The following is a 12,820-nucleotide window of genomic DNA, read 5'->3' as shown; positions in this document are numbered from 1 at the left end:
ATGTATTCATTTCTTACTTAATTGTATTTTGGATACAGATCAATTTACTCACATATGTCTCTATACTTTGCATACATATCACATACTAATTTAAGAGATACGCATAATTACAGTATTAACAATTAATAAAAAAATTACATGTCACGTGCAACGCAAGTGTCCAATCACTAATATTCTTAAAATATGTGAACAAAACATATTTTTTTAATGGTGAAGAGTGGTGGGTCCCATGGAATTAATACGCTTTTTGGTATAGATAGCTCACATTCTCTACCAATTATAAACGGTGTTTTGTTCACACATATTAAGAGTGTGTGAATAAATTTGTTTTCTTTTTTTGGATACATCGGAAAGGAGAATAAATTTGTTTTCATGCAAAGGTAGATATGAGTCAATTCGATCCAAGTTAGTATTAACGAGACAAATCGTCTAAATATAAATAATGAGAGATTGTCAAATACTTTTTTGACATACAGGCCCGGCCTTAGCCATAGGCCCACAAGGCCATGGCTTAGGGCCCCTCAAAATAGGCCCAAAATAGGGGCCCCTCCTATTATAAGTTACTATAATATGTTAGGTGTGTTTTGAGTTCAAAAAAAATTAAAAAAAAGGCCCAAAGCAACTTAATTTTTTTTGACTCATTAAAAGGCCAACTGTTTAAGGCCCAGCCAAACAGTCTAAAAGGCCCATTTTTTTTTAGTTCCTTACCCTATCATCTCTTAATCTAACCTTCCCTTTGATTGCACACACCAAGGAGAAGAAGCTGCGCAGCCCAGACGAAGCAGCGATCAGCACAGGTATTTATTTTATTTTATTTAATTCAATTAATTAAATATTTATCTTTTCTTTTGCACAATTACTTACTATTATAATATTAGTGTTTACATCATCAAGAAAAATTTATTTAAATTTAATAGTTCACATCATATAATTTAAAAATTTTGTGTTTTGTTAAGTGGTGTGCTCTTGTTTTGAATTTTGATTTAAAAAAATATTTTGATCTCAGCACAGCAAACATAGGTAAATATTTTTTTTTCTTATTCAATTAATTAAATATTTATCTTATCTTTTGCACAATTAATTACTATTATAATATTGGTATTTACATCATTAAGAAAAATTTATTTAAGTATAATAGTTTCCCAAATTCATGGGTTGCTTACAGGATACTTTTGACTATTTCGGTTACAGTTGCATCGGGAGAAAGAAGCTTTTCAAAGTTAAAAATCATCAAAAATTAACTTCGATCAGCCATGTCACAAGAAAGATTGAATGGATTAGCATTGTTATCCATTGAAAATGATTTTGCAAAAAAACTAGATTATGCAAGTATGATTGATTTATTTGCTTCTAAAAATGTAAGAAGAGCGATGATCAAGTGATACATATTAGTTGTTATAATATAATGTTAAGTATTTTTTGTGATTTTAATACAAATCTTTTGTCCTTTACCTTAATTTTTTTTTTCATTCAATAAAAAAAAAAAATGGTGAAGGACCCCAGAAATTTAATAGTTGATTATTAGTTTTGAACCCCGAAAATCTCAGGACTAGGCCTGTTGACATACAAAAGTGAGCTTCTTGGTATAGGTGCCCATATTCCCCACTAATCATTAATGATATTTTGTTTACACATCAAAAGTGTGTAAACAAATTTATTTTTGTGCAAGGATAGATATGAGCCAATTCGATTAGTTAGTATTAATGAGACAAATCATCTAAATATAAACATTAATACTGTATTTGGTTGAGGGATTTGAGGAAAGATTTGAAAAGAAAAATGAAAAAGGTAGGTAAAATGTGAATAAAACATACCTATATTTCACCTAGTTTCACACACATTTTTCCTTTCCCTTTCCAAATCCCTCCCTAAATCTCTCAATCAAACACAGCGTAAGCGGTTATCAAATACTTTTTTGAGATACAAAAATGAGTTTTGACAAATGTATTTATCTTTTTCTTGGTTTTGCATACGACTTAAGCAACCCAAAGATATTTACCCTGTTTTATCATAATTGAAAATTAATTTCCGTAAAAGTATGGTATGCGAAATTGGTATATTTGATATTTTGTGCACATGACCAATATCACTTGAAGGTAAAAGGATTTTTTTCCTTAAATTTAGATGTTCTTCAAAATTGTCATGGACAATAGAATAAGTTGTGGACAACCAAAAATACAATACTAGAATATGATCATATACTGCTCACTATGTAATTATTCCAAGAACCAAATTATAGTAACCCACATTTCTTTGTCTCCTCAATAGTAAACCCTCCTTTTCAATTAACAAACGAGAAACAAATTGTTGTAGATACCAAATGTCTTGGTGGAGGCTAACAAGATCGAATAACCACAATGCAAAGTAATAAATTCCTGAATGATTTGTTTTGAATTACTATATTTGAAGCTTCAAAGCTACCTAACATATAATAAAATAAAATAAAAAATATACTTGGCCAAAAGAAAATTTTAGGGGAAATTACAAAACAAAAACAAAAACAAAAACAAGTTTGACTATTATAATAAAATAAATCCTAATTTTTTAATTTTATCAATTTAAATCTTAATTTTTTTAATTTATTTTCAATATAAACTATTTGCCTATTTTTGTTAAGTAGAACTAACATAAAAATAATATTTTAGTCATTAAACTTAACGAAAAATGATATTTTAGATATTTTAAGCACAACTACATTGAACTTAATGACTAAAATACTTCTTTTTTGTTGGTTTTACGTAACAAAAATAGGCAAATTATTGATTGAAAACAAATCAAATATTATGATTCAAATTGACAAAATAAAAAAATTTTGGGTTTATTTTGTTACAATAGTCAAACTCTAGGTTTATGTTTTTATTTTTCCAAAATTTTATAAACCTTTTGTTCTCATATGAGAGTTAAGAATCCTCCATCCCTAAATCTCCCTGTCTCCGTGTCTCAAAATATTCCATCTGTTAATATTTTGAGGTACGAAATCTTGAGATATGATCCAACATCTATTAATATTTTGATACAAGGGAATACGTAAATTTGAAACAAAAGATCTCATGTCCTCGCATGAGTAGTACCTATTATATTATATTATATATATTGATGGATTTTGTTTCAAATTTTAAAATTTTATTACTGTACAACATATCTATAAAAAATAAAAAATAATAAAAAAAAGTTCATAAATTTTATAAATTTACGTAGCCTTTTCTATTATTTATTATTGCCCAATGTAAAATTAAGAAAATTCAAGCACTTGAGAGACTAATATGGAATTAAACAAGAGTAAATTTCATTTTTTTCCCTTCAAACTATCCCTAGAAAAATAATTTGACCCTTTCCTTTGAATTAAATCAATTTTATACCTGCACTATTCTGATTTCCATTAATTTAACCCATGATGTTACCTGCAGAATACGATTAGACGAAATCTTCATTTTACTCCCCCAACAATCCTTCTATAGGGTTTACCCAACCCCCCACCCCCCCCCCCCCAAAAAAAAAAAAAAACCTTCTATAGGGGTCTAATTAAATTTTAAGGGGTAGTTTGGGGGTAATATGAAGGGATTATGTTTGATTATAGACTATAAATGACAACAAAGGGTCATATTGATCTCAATGGAAATAGTTTAAGTGTAAATTGATATAATTAAAAGGACAAGCGTCAAATTATTTTTTGAGAAATAATTCAAAGGATAAAATGCCATTTACTCATGCCATAAACATCTGTAATATTTCTTTTTTCACGGTCTCTATGTAACTAATATTCCAATGAACCCTCAAGCAAAAGTAGAACTAAAACCACTATTGGAAATTATGGTTTTCATAAGTTTTTTTGGACTACCTTTAAGCCCAAATTTGAGTGGAGCCACATATATTTTAGGGTAGGTCCAAAAAGCTGATGTATTCCTTACCACGTGACAAGTCACACAATGAATATGGTTCATCAAAACCATTTATGAGTGAGTGGAAAGTTAACATCGTTTCAGATTGTGAAATCATAAATTAAAGAGTCAAATGTGGGTTTCCTTAAATTGGTTGTCCCACATTGAAACTTTAATAGAGCTAGTGTGAGTATATCAGCTCTAAGTGGACACACTTGGGTTAGGCCCCAAGGGGCACCCTAAGTTTTGTAAGGAGGGGAGTTATGGACAAAGTGGGCTTGACTCAACACCACCACACGCGCGCTGCCACCGTCTATCGGTCTGGTCGGGATTTTTGGACAAATCTTTTATTTCTTTTTTTTATTTCCACAATTCTTGTGGGAAAATTTGAATTCCTAATGGGAAAAATTTAAACACTTGTGCCAAATTTCAAATTCAAACTTGAACAGTGGCATCTTTTCCTTCTCCGGTCACCTCTCTTTACTCTGGCAAATTTTTTTTCAGATTCGCACCTGTTCTGAGGGCTTCCAAACCTATTTGAACAGTCACCTAATTGCCTATAAATACAGACCTTCTCCAACCAATTCTTTGATTCGTTTTCTTCATTTTTCTTCTGTATTGCTCTTCTGCATATTGTTCTTATATTTTCTGTAAAAGAGAGAGATACAACTCAGTCTGTTTGCCAGACCCAGATTGTAGTGCTGCAATTCTAGGATATAGTCGTATCCCGGGAGGTCGGCGTCATCTGTTCTCGAGCACCATAGCAAGGATGTAACAATCTTAAGGGAAGTGTGTCCAACACACGCATCGGCTATCTTTCATTTTTGCATTTCAATACTGCAATTTGTAAGTAAATTAATTATGTATTATTTCAGTGTGTGTTCTGATTCTGGTTTTATAGTTGAACAAGAAATTTCTTTTTTGAGTTTTAGGAATTAAAATTTACATTATGGAATTTAGTTTTAGGATTTTTTTTTTCCAATCGTGTTTTATTAAATACACATAGTTTGCTGTTTAGTTTAAATAGATCTTTATCCTACAGCTGAAGATCGTTATTATTTTTGTTTTGCTTTGTGTGTATTTATTTTATTTATGAAATTGTGATTTTCAGAAGAAAAAAAAAGGCAATGGATAGTGTTGAGACTAGTTCAACCATGACTCCATCATTCTCGGTACCACTGTCAATGACTCCTATGGTGCCAATAAACCATGGAGAGAAATCGAAAAAAATTCAATGGAACAGAGTTTAAGAGATGGCAGCAAAAAATGCTATGCTATCTTACAACTTTGCATTTGGCCTAGTACATCAGTGTGGAGGCTCCAAAACAGACAAAGGAGGAGGACACTGATCGTCAACTTGTTGCTGCAAAAATGCCTGGAAGCAAGGTGACTTTCTGTGTGGAAATTACATACTAAATGGACTTGATAATTCTTTATACAATGTATATTATGTAAAGAAAACGACCAAAGAACTTTGGAAATCTCTTGAATTAAAGTACAAAACTGAAGATACCGATGCAAAGAAATTTGTTATCGAACGTTTTTTGGATTTTAAAATGTTAGATTCCAAAATGGTGGTTGGCCAAGTCCAAGATAATCAGTTGATCATACATGACATCATTTCCGAAGGAATGATTCTGAGTGAATCATTTCAAGTTGCTGCTATTATTGAAAAACTTTCGCCAGCATGGAAAGACTTCAAAATTTACCTTCAACACAAATGCAAGGAAAAGAAGTTGGAAGAATTTATCATGCGACTGAGGATTGAAGAGGAGAACCGAAAATCTGAGAAGAAGTCTGGGAACCAAGTCATTCAGGTTTAGGCAAATGTTGTGGAACAAGGACAAAGTTCGAGGTTCAACAACAAAAAGAGAAAGCATGATGGCAAAGGGTCCAAGCAAGGCTTCAAAGGTAAGAACAACAAAAGATTCAAAAGCAAGTGCTATGTGTGTCGTGGTGATGGACATTGAGCAAAGGATTGTCGAAACCGCAAATATGAAGCAAGTTCTAGCAAGAAACTGACACAAGCCAACATAACTAAGGGATATAATCTTTCTAAGGGATTGGCAGGCATCAAACTTTCTGTAGTAGTCTCTGAGGCTAACTTGGTGGGCAACCCTAAAGAATGGTGGGTGGATACTGGGGCAACCCGCCACATTTGTGCCGATAAGCAAATGTTCACAACCTACAAAGTGGTGGAGAATGGCGACCAATTGTTCATGGGAAACTCCTGCACATCAACTGTAGAAGGACAATGGAAGATAGTACTAAAGATGACCTCGGGTAAGGAAGGAACTCTCAACAATGTACTCTATGTTCCGGAAATTTGTAAAAATTTAATTTCTGAGTCATTGTTGATTAAGAACGGGTTTAGACTAGTATTTGAATATGAAAAAGTTGTTCTTGCTAAGGCTGGAATGTATGTAGGTCGTGGGTAGTATATGACTAATGGGCTTTTTAAGCTCAATGTGTTAATGATTGTACCAACTATTGTTTCTAATAATAAAAACACATCTTTTGTTTATATTGTTGATTCTTCTCATTTATGGCATGGTAGATTAGAACATATAAATTATGGCTTTTTCCATAGACTTGTTAATCTAGAATGTTTATCTAAATTTAATCTTGATCTTAATCATAAATGTGAAGTATGTGTTAAAGCTAAAATGACTAGAGTATCATTTAATAAAATTGAAAGAAGTACTGAACCACTAGCTTTAATTCACACCGACATTGGTGATTTAAAATTTGTGCAAACTAGAGGTGGTAAAAAGTACTATATAACTTTTATTGATGATTGCACTAGATATTCCTATGTATACTTATTGCGAAGTAAAGATGAGGCCTTAGAAGCATTTAAGCAATATAAGGTAGAAGTTGAAAATCAACTTGGAAAAAAGATTAAGGTTGTAAAAAGTGATAGAGGCGATGAATATGATGCATTATTTGATGAGTTTTGCTCAGAACTTGGTGTTATTCACCAAACCACTGCACCATATTCCCCTTAATCAAACAGAGTGGTTGAAAGGAAAAATTGCACTCTTAAAGAGATGATGAATGCCATGTTGATAAGTTCGAGTTTACCTAAGAACTTACGGAGAGAGAGGCTATTTTATCAATAAATTATATCCTAATAAGGATACCCCACAAGAAAATTAACCAAACACCTTATGAGTTATAGAAAGGTCTTCGACCTTTTTATAATTACTTAAAAGTATGGGGCTGCTTGGCAAAGGTGGCAGTCGCTAGTCCTAAAAAGACTAAAATTGGACCAAGAATAGGTGATTGTGTATTCATTGGCTATGCCAATAACAGTAATGCATATCGATTTTTGGTTGTTAAATCAAGTATTTCCGATATACACACAAATCCTATTATCGAGTCAAGAAATGCATCATTTTTCGAACATATCTTTCCTTAGAAAAAGGATGAAGAAAATCAAATTCATGTAGATACAGAGAAAATGGCTGAACAAGCCGAGTCATCTAAATTAGAAGAGCCAAGTTGGAATAAACGAACTTTTACTGACACCATGGAAAGTGGCAAAGACTAACAAGAAAATGAGCCTAGACGTGGAAAAAGACTAAGGACATCTAAGTCTTTTGGTCCAGATTGTGACAACCCCCACTTCTGATTAGTGTTAAACGGTGATCGAGCGTGATAAATAATTGATTAGAATGAATTCCTAATCTGTTTGTATGAGTGTATTGTTTTAAATGCATTCCTATCTGTTTGATTACTGAATGATCTGTTCGTGTTTTAATTTCGAATTGCAAATTGCAAGCCTTGTCGGCGACCGACTCAGTAATTGACTAATGTTATATGCTAATTAGGATTTATAGGATTTTATGGCAGGTTTAATTAAAATTTAATTTGGAATGATTAAATTAGATTAAATAATGTTAAACTAATTGAACCTAGGTAATTACACTTGTGCTATTGAGTGGGCCACCTTTAGAGTCATTGTTTCGAGCTTGTTTTTACATCATTTCTTCATCCATCTTCTTGAGTAAACCGTGGATAAGAGGAGAGTAAGAGGAAAGAAATTGAATTCACAAGAGTTTTGCTTAATCTTAGAAGAATTGAAGAAGATTTGCAAAATTAGGCTCCTACACTTGGAATTCAAGACCTAAGGTAGGAAACTTACCCTCCTGAACATGAATTTGAGTTGTTTCTTGCATGGTTCATGGAAATATTGCAGATTAGAGTCAAGTTATAGCCTAAAGGGTTGAATTGAGGAGCAATGTGTGCATGCATATCCATATCATTGAGTTTTGAGATCATTTACATGAGAATTTCCACATGCATGTCCATATTTTGGTTGTAGTCCATGAATTCACCATGTTTTAGAGTTCAATCTTGCATTTGACCATGCTTTGGAGCATTGGAATCCACAAGAACTCATGCATGTTATGTTCTTGCATTGTTCTTCGAGTTTCTTTGAAATTGTGTTCAATTGTCTTACCTTTGGGCTTGATTTTACAAAATTGATCTTCAAAACATGTTGTAGTATGAGTTTTCAAGTGTTTTCCAGAAAATTGGCCCAAGAGGGTGAGTTTTGATAAGTTTAATTCTTGGTTTGAGCTTTAGAAGCAAATTAGGAAAACCCAGATTTTGTTCCAGATTTTGGCTTCCACGCTCGAGCGAAGGATTCCACGCTTGAGCAACCACCTTTGTGTTTAGGGCTCCGCTCGAGCGATGAAATGCTGGCTTGAGCGTAGATTGCAAGCTCTCAGGTTCTTTGCATGTGTAGACGCACGCTCGAGCTGCAATACCTACGCTCGAGCGAAGAACTGTGTCTCACGCTCGAGCGAGCATCGAGCAGAGAATTTCAACAACCAGTACTTTTGCATTTTTACAGACCGCTCGAGCGAGGGAGTATACGCTCGAGCGACCCCTCTGTTTTGGTAAGCTCGCTCGAGCGTAGAAAGCCACGCTCGAGCGAGACCCCTATTTTCAGCAAATTTTGAAAAGTGTTTTAAAGTACATTTTTGCATCCTCATTCCATCCTAGACATTCTTAGGCCAAGTTTAAGGCATCTTAATGAGGATAATGTTATAGAACCACACCGAGTCAAGTTAAAGGGCTAAGTTATTAATCCCAAGTGTGTAATTTAGTATGTGTTCGTTCTGCAACTGTGTAGGGTTGGCACCCGAGAACGCTGACTAGCCTGTCTTTAGCCCAATGCTCTGTGAGTAACAATGCTGTAAAGATACGTTCAATTATAATTATTTATGAACGATTGACTGTACCGCTTTCTGAAATGACATTACTTACTGAATGAATATTTGTCCTATTTGTAAACTGTACTCGTGGCATCCATAGCAACTTACTGTTACTGTACTGTTACTGCTACTGTTACTGAGATCTCTGTCAGTTCCAATGTTTGGAACTACTACTGTTTATTGTTTTGATGTCCATCAACTGACTGTTCGGTCTATTAAGACCTACTGTACTGTTTTGCTATTGGATGTACCACGTATGACTGTTATGATTTCTAAATGACTGATATGGCATGAAATATGAGCCACTGATTGAATAACTGATTTACTGATGCAAATGACTGCTTTAATTAATGAAAGGACATTTATTCTCAACCCCTTTACGCATATGTTATTCACTGGGCTTTAGCTCACTGTTTATATTTATATGTAGGTGTCCAGGCATCAGACCGAAGCTAGGAGCGCCAAGCTAAGTTTTTGTTTTGTCAAGCCAACCATCGCGCCTCACTTCGAGGTTCCGAGTCCGTCCAAGCTAAGGCTGTTTTGGAGTGTTTCAGATTCACCTTTTTGTCTCTGTTTTGTATTGACTGAATAAGACTTGACTGTACAGTTATGGTGAAGGGATTTGGTCCCTAACCTGGATGTTTGTGTATATGATGTATGTATATATGTTTTGGTTATGAATATGGCTTGTTCATAAAAGTCTTTTTGCATTCAGATTTTCACAGATCATTGGACATCTTTTATTACTGTTTGGCTTCTGCCAGCCCCTTGCTCTGTATTATTGTTATTACTGTCAAGCAGGCCTTCGGTAATCACGGATTACTGGCCGGTTACGATGCTAAACCCATAGGGGCGGGTTTGGGTCGTGACACAGATTTTCTAACTTTTCTGTTAGAAAATGACCCTCAAAGCTTTAAAGAAGCAATGTCAAGTCCTGAAGCACAATTATGGAAATAGGCTATAAATGGCGAAGTTGAGTCCATTCTACAAAACCATACTTGGGAATTAGTTGATCTTCCTCCAGGGTGCAAACCATTTAGATACAAGTGGATTTTCAAAAGAAAAATAAAAGCGGATGGGTAAATTGATTAATACAAAGCTTGCCTTATAATCAAAAGGTATAGACAAAAGGAAGGTCTTGACTACTTTGACACCTATTCCCCTATAACAAGAATAACATCTATTCACATGTTGATTGTATAGCAACATTATATAATCTTGAAATACATCAGATGGATGTTAAGACCGCATTTCTAAATGGAGATTTAAATGAAGAAATCTACATGGAACAACTCGAAAGATTCAAAGTTCCTGGCCAAGAGAAGAAGGTTTGCAGACTTATCAAATCCTTATATAGATTAAAGCAAGCACTGAAACAATAGCATGAGAAGTTTGATCATGCTATGATTTCGGATGGGTTTAGAATAAACGAGTGTGACAAATGTGTCTATGTCAAGAATACCAACAAGGGTTATGTCATCATTTGTCTCTATGTAGATGATACGCTCATCATTGGTAGCAATATCGAGATGATAAAGACTACCAAGAATTTGTTAGAAAAAAGGTTTGACATGAAGGATATGGGAGTAGCAGAGGTCATACTTGGAATGAAAATTTCTAAAACATTTGATGGGTATGCCTTATCTCAGTCTCACTATGTTGAGAAAATTCTGGAAAAATTTGGGAAGCATGACAACCGTCCTGCTAAGATTCCTATAGATGCTAATGCACATTTATTAAATAATACAGGAGAAAGCATATCACAAGTAGAATACTCCCAAATTATTGGAAGCTTGATGTACTTAATGAATTGCACACGGCCTCACACAGCCTTTGCAGTCAGCAAATTAAGTAGATACACAAGCAACCCAGAAAAGAATCATTGGACAACTATAATTAGGGTGCTTAGCTATCTAAGACATACCCAAAATCATGATTTCTATTATACAAAATATCCAACAATACTTGAAGGGTACAGTGATGCAAATTGGATATCGGATACCAATGACTCAAAGTCCACTAGTGGATATGTCTTTACTCTAGGAGGCGCAACAATCTCTTAGAAGTCTTCCAAGCAGATTTGCATTGCAAGGTCCACAATGGAATCTGAATTTATAACTTTAGATAAAATAGGAGAAGAAGCGGAATGACTTTGAAATTTCCTAGAAGATATTCCAATGTGGCCAAAGCCCGTGCCAGCTATATGCATATACTATGACAGTGAAACAGCAATAGGACGGGCACAAAATCGTATGTATAATGGAAAGTCTCAACATATTCGTCGGCGACATAATACCGTTAGGCAGTTTCTCTCAAATAGTATAATTACCATTGACTATATAAGGTCTAAGGATAATATAGCGAATCCGTTAACGAAAGGGTTAGTTAAAGAGAAAGGGTTTATAGAAGGAAATGAGATTAAAGCCTATTAACAAAGAATCGCCATAATGGCAACCCAACCTAGAAGACTAGAGATCCCAAGAACTAGGTTCAATGGAACAACTGAATCATGGAGATTCACCGATCACTAGAGAGGTTCTCTCTCCTACCAAATTTCTACTATAAGAAGACTGATCCCTGCAGCGTAGTCAGGATAAGCTTTGCTTTTAATGATTCTTATATCTTGGTTATCTAAGTAGAGTGTGGCAGGACATTCTTAATAAGAATTACCTACGTGAGTGTGAATTGGGCCAGTTTGATGAGAATTAAAAAGTTGAATTCTCTAGAGCACTCATTGAACCAGGTATTGTTTAAGGCCAAAATGAACACAACCGTAGAACAAAACTACGTTTGGTAATACTCTGTGTGTTATCTATTGTGTTGGCTTACACCAATGGTTGAACAATTCAAAGCATCACATCCATTGGACAGTTAGTAAGTCTGATAGGTTTTCACAATGGGAGGTTCAAAGCCAAAAACTACTTATCCCGAAGCAGGGTATCTCTTTAATGTACCATCTCGCATTTTTTGCATATTATTGCATGTCCGTTTCCGTCAACTCCATTCATGTGGGGGATTGTTGGAAATTATGATTTTCATAAGCTTATTTTGGCCCAAATTTGAATGGGGCCCACACGTTTTTTGGGGTGGGTCCAAAAAGGTGAAATGTTCTTTGCTACGTGACAAGTCACACAATAAAGATGGTTCATCAAACTCATTTATAAGTAAATGGGAAGTTGACGTCATTTTTGAATTCGTAAAATAGGAAGTTGAAAAGTCAAATGTGGATTTCCTTAAATTGGTTGTCCCATATTGAAACTTTAATAGAGTTAGTATGAGTATATAAGCTCTAGGTGGACACATTTGGGTTGGGCCCCAAGGGGCACCCCAAGTTTTGTAAAGAGGGGAGTTATGGACAAAGTGGGCTTGGCCCAAAACCACCACTCACGTGCGCGCGCACCGCCATTACCGTCCGTCCGATCGATCGGTCGAGCTGTGCCAGGTGCGGGTGCGGGTTGTGGGTCGGGTCCTAGCTTTAATTTTTGGACAAAATTTGTTTGAATTTTTTATTTCCACAATTCTTGCAGGAAAATTTGAATTCCTAACGAGAAAAATTCAAACACTTGCGCCAAATTTCAAATTCAAACCTGAACAGTGGCAGCCCTTCCTTCTCCAATCACCTCTCTTTACTCCAACAGTTTTTTTTCAAATTCACACCTATTCGAAGGGCTTCCAAACCCATCCGAGCAGTCACCTTATTGCTTATAAATACAGACC

At 34.7% G+C, this 12,820-nt stretch overlaps 1 protein-coding gene across 1 annotated transcript; it reads left to right on the top strand.

Moving 5' to 3' along the window:
- The first annotated feature begins 5,005 nt into the window (after positions 1-5,005).
- LOC114296032 (uncharacterized) lies at positions 5,006-6,886 on the top strand. Its single transcript, XM_082915441.1, has 5 exons — positions 5,006-5,074; positions 5,181-5,264; positions 5,336-5,695; positions 5,855-6,297; positions 6,685-6,886. The coding sequence occupies exons 1-5, from the start codon at positions 5,006-5,008 to the stop codon at positions 6,884-6,886; spliced, it is 1,158 nt and encodes a 385-aa protein (XP_082771567.1).
- Positions 6,887-12,820: the final 5,934 nt, after the last annotated feature.

The sequence above is a fragment of the Camellia sinensis genome, chromosome 1 (assembly GCF_055761805.1).
Source record: "Camellia sinensis isolate YWXY chromosome 1, ASM5576180v1, whole genome shotgun sequence".
Lineage (NCBI taxonomy): Eukaryota > Viridiplantae > Streptophyta > Magnoliopsida > Ericales > Theaceae > Camellia > Camellia sinensis.
This window is presented reverse-complemented; position numbering and strand designations above follow the sequence as displayed.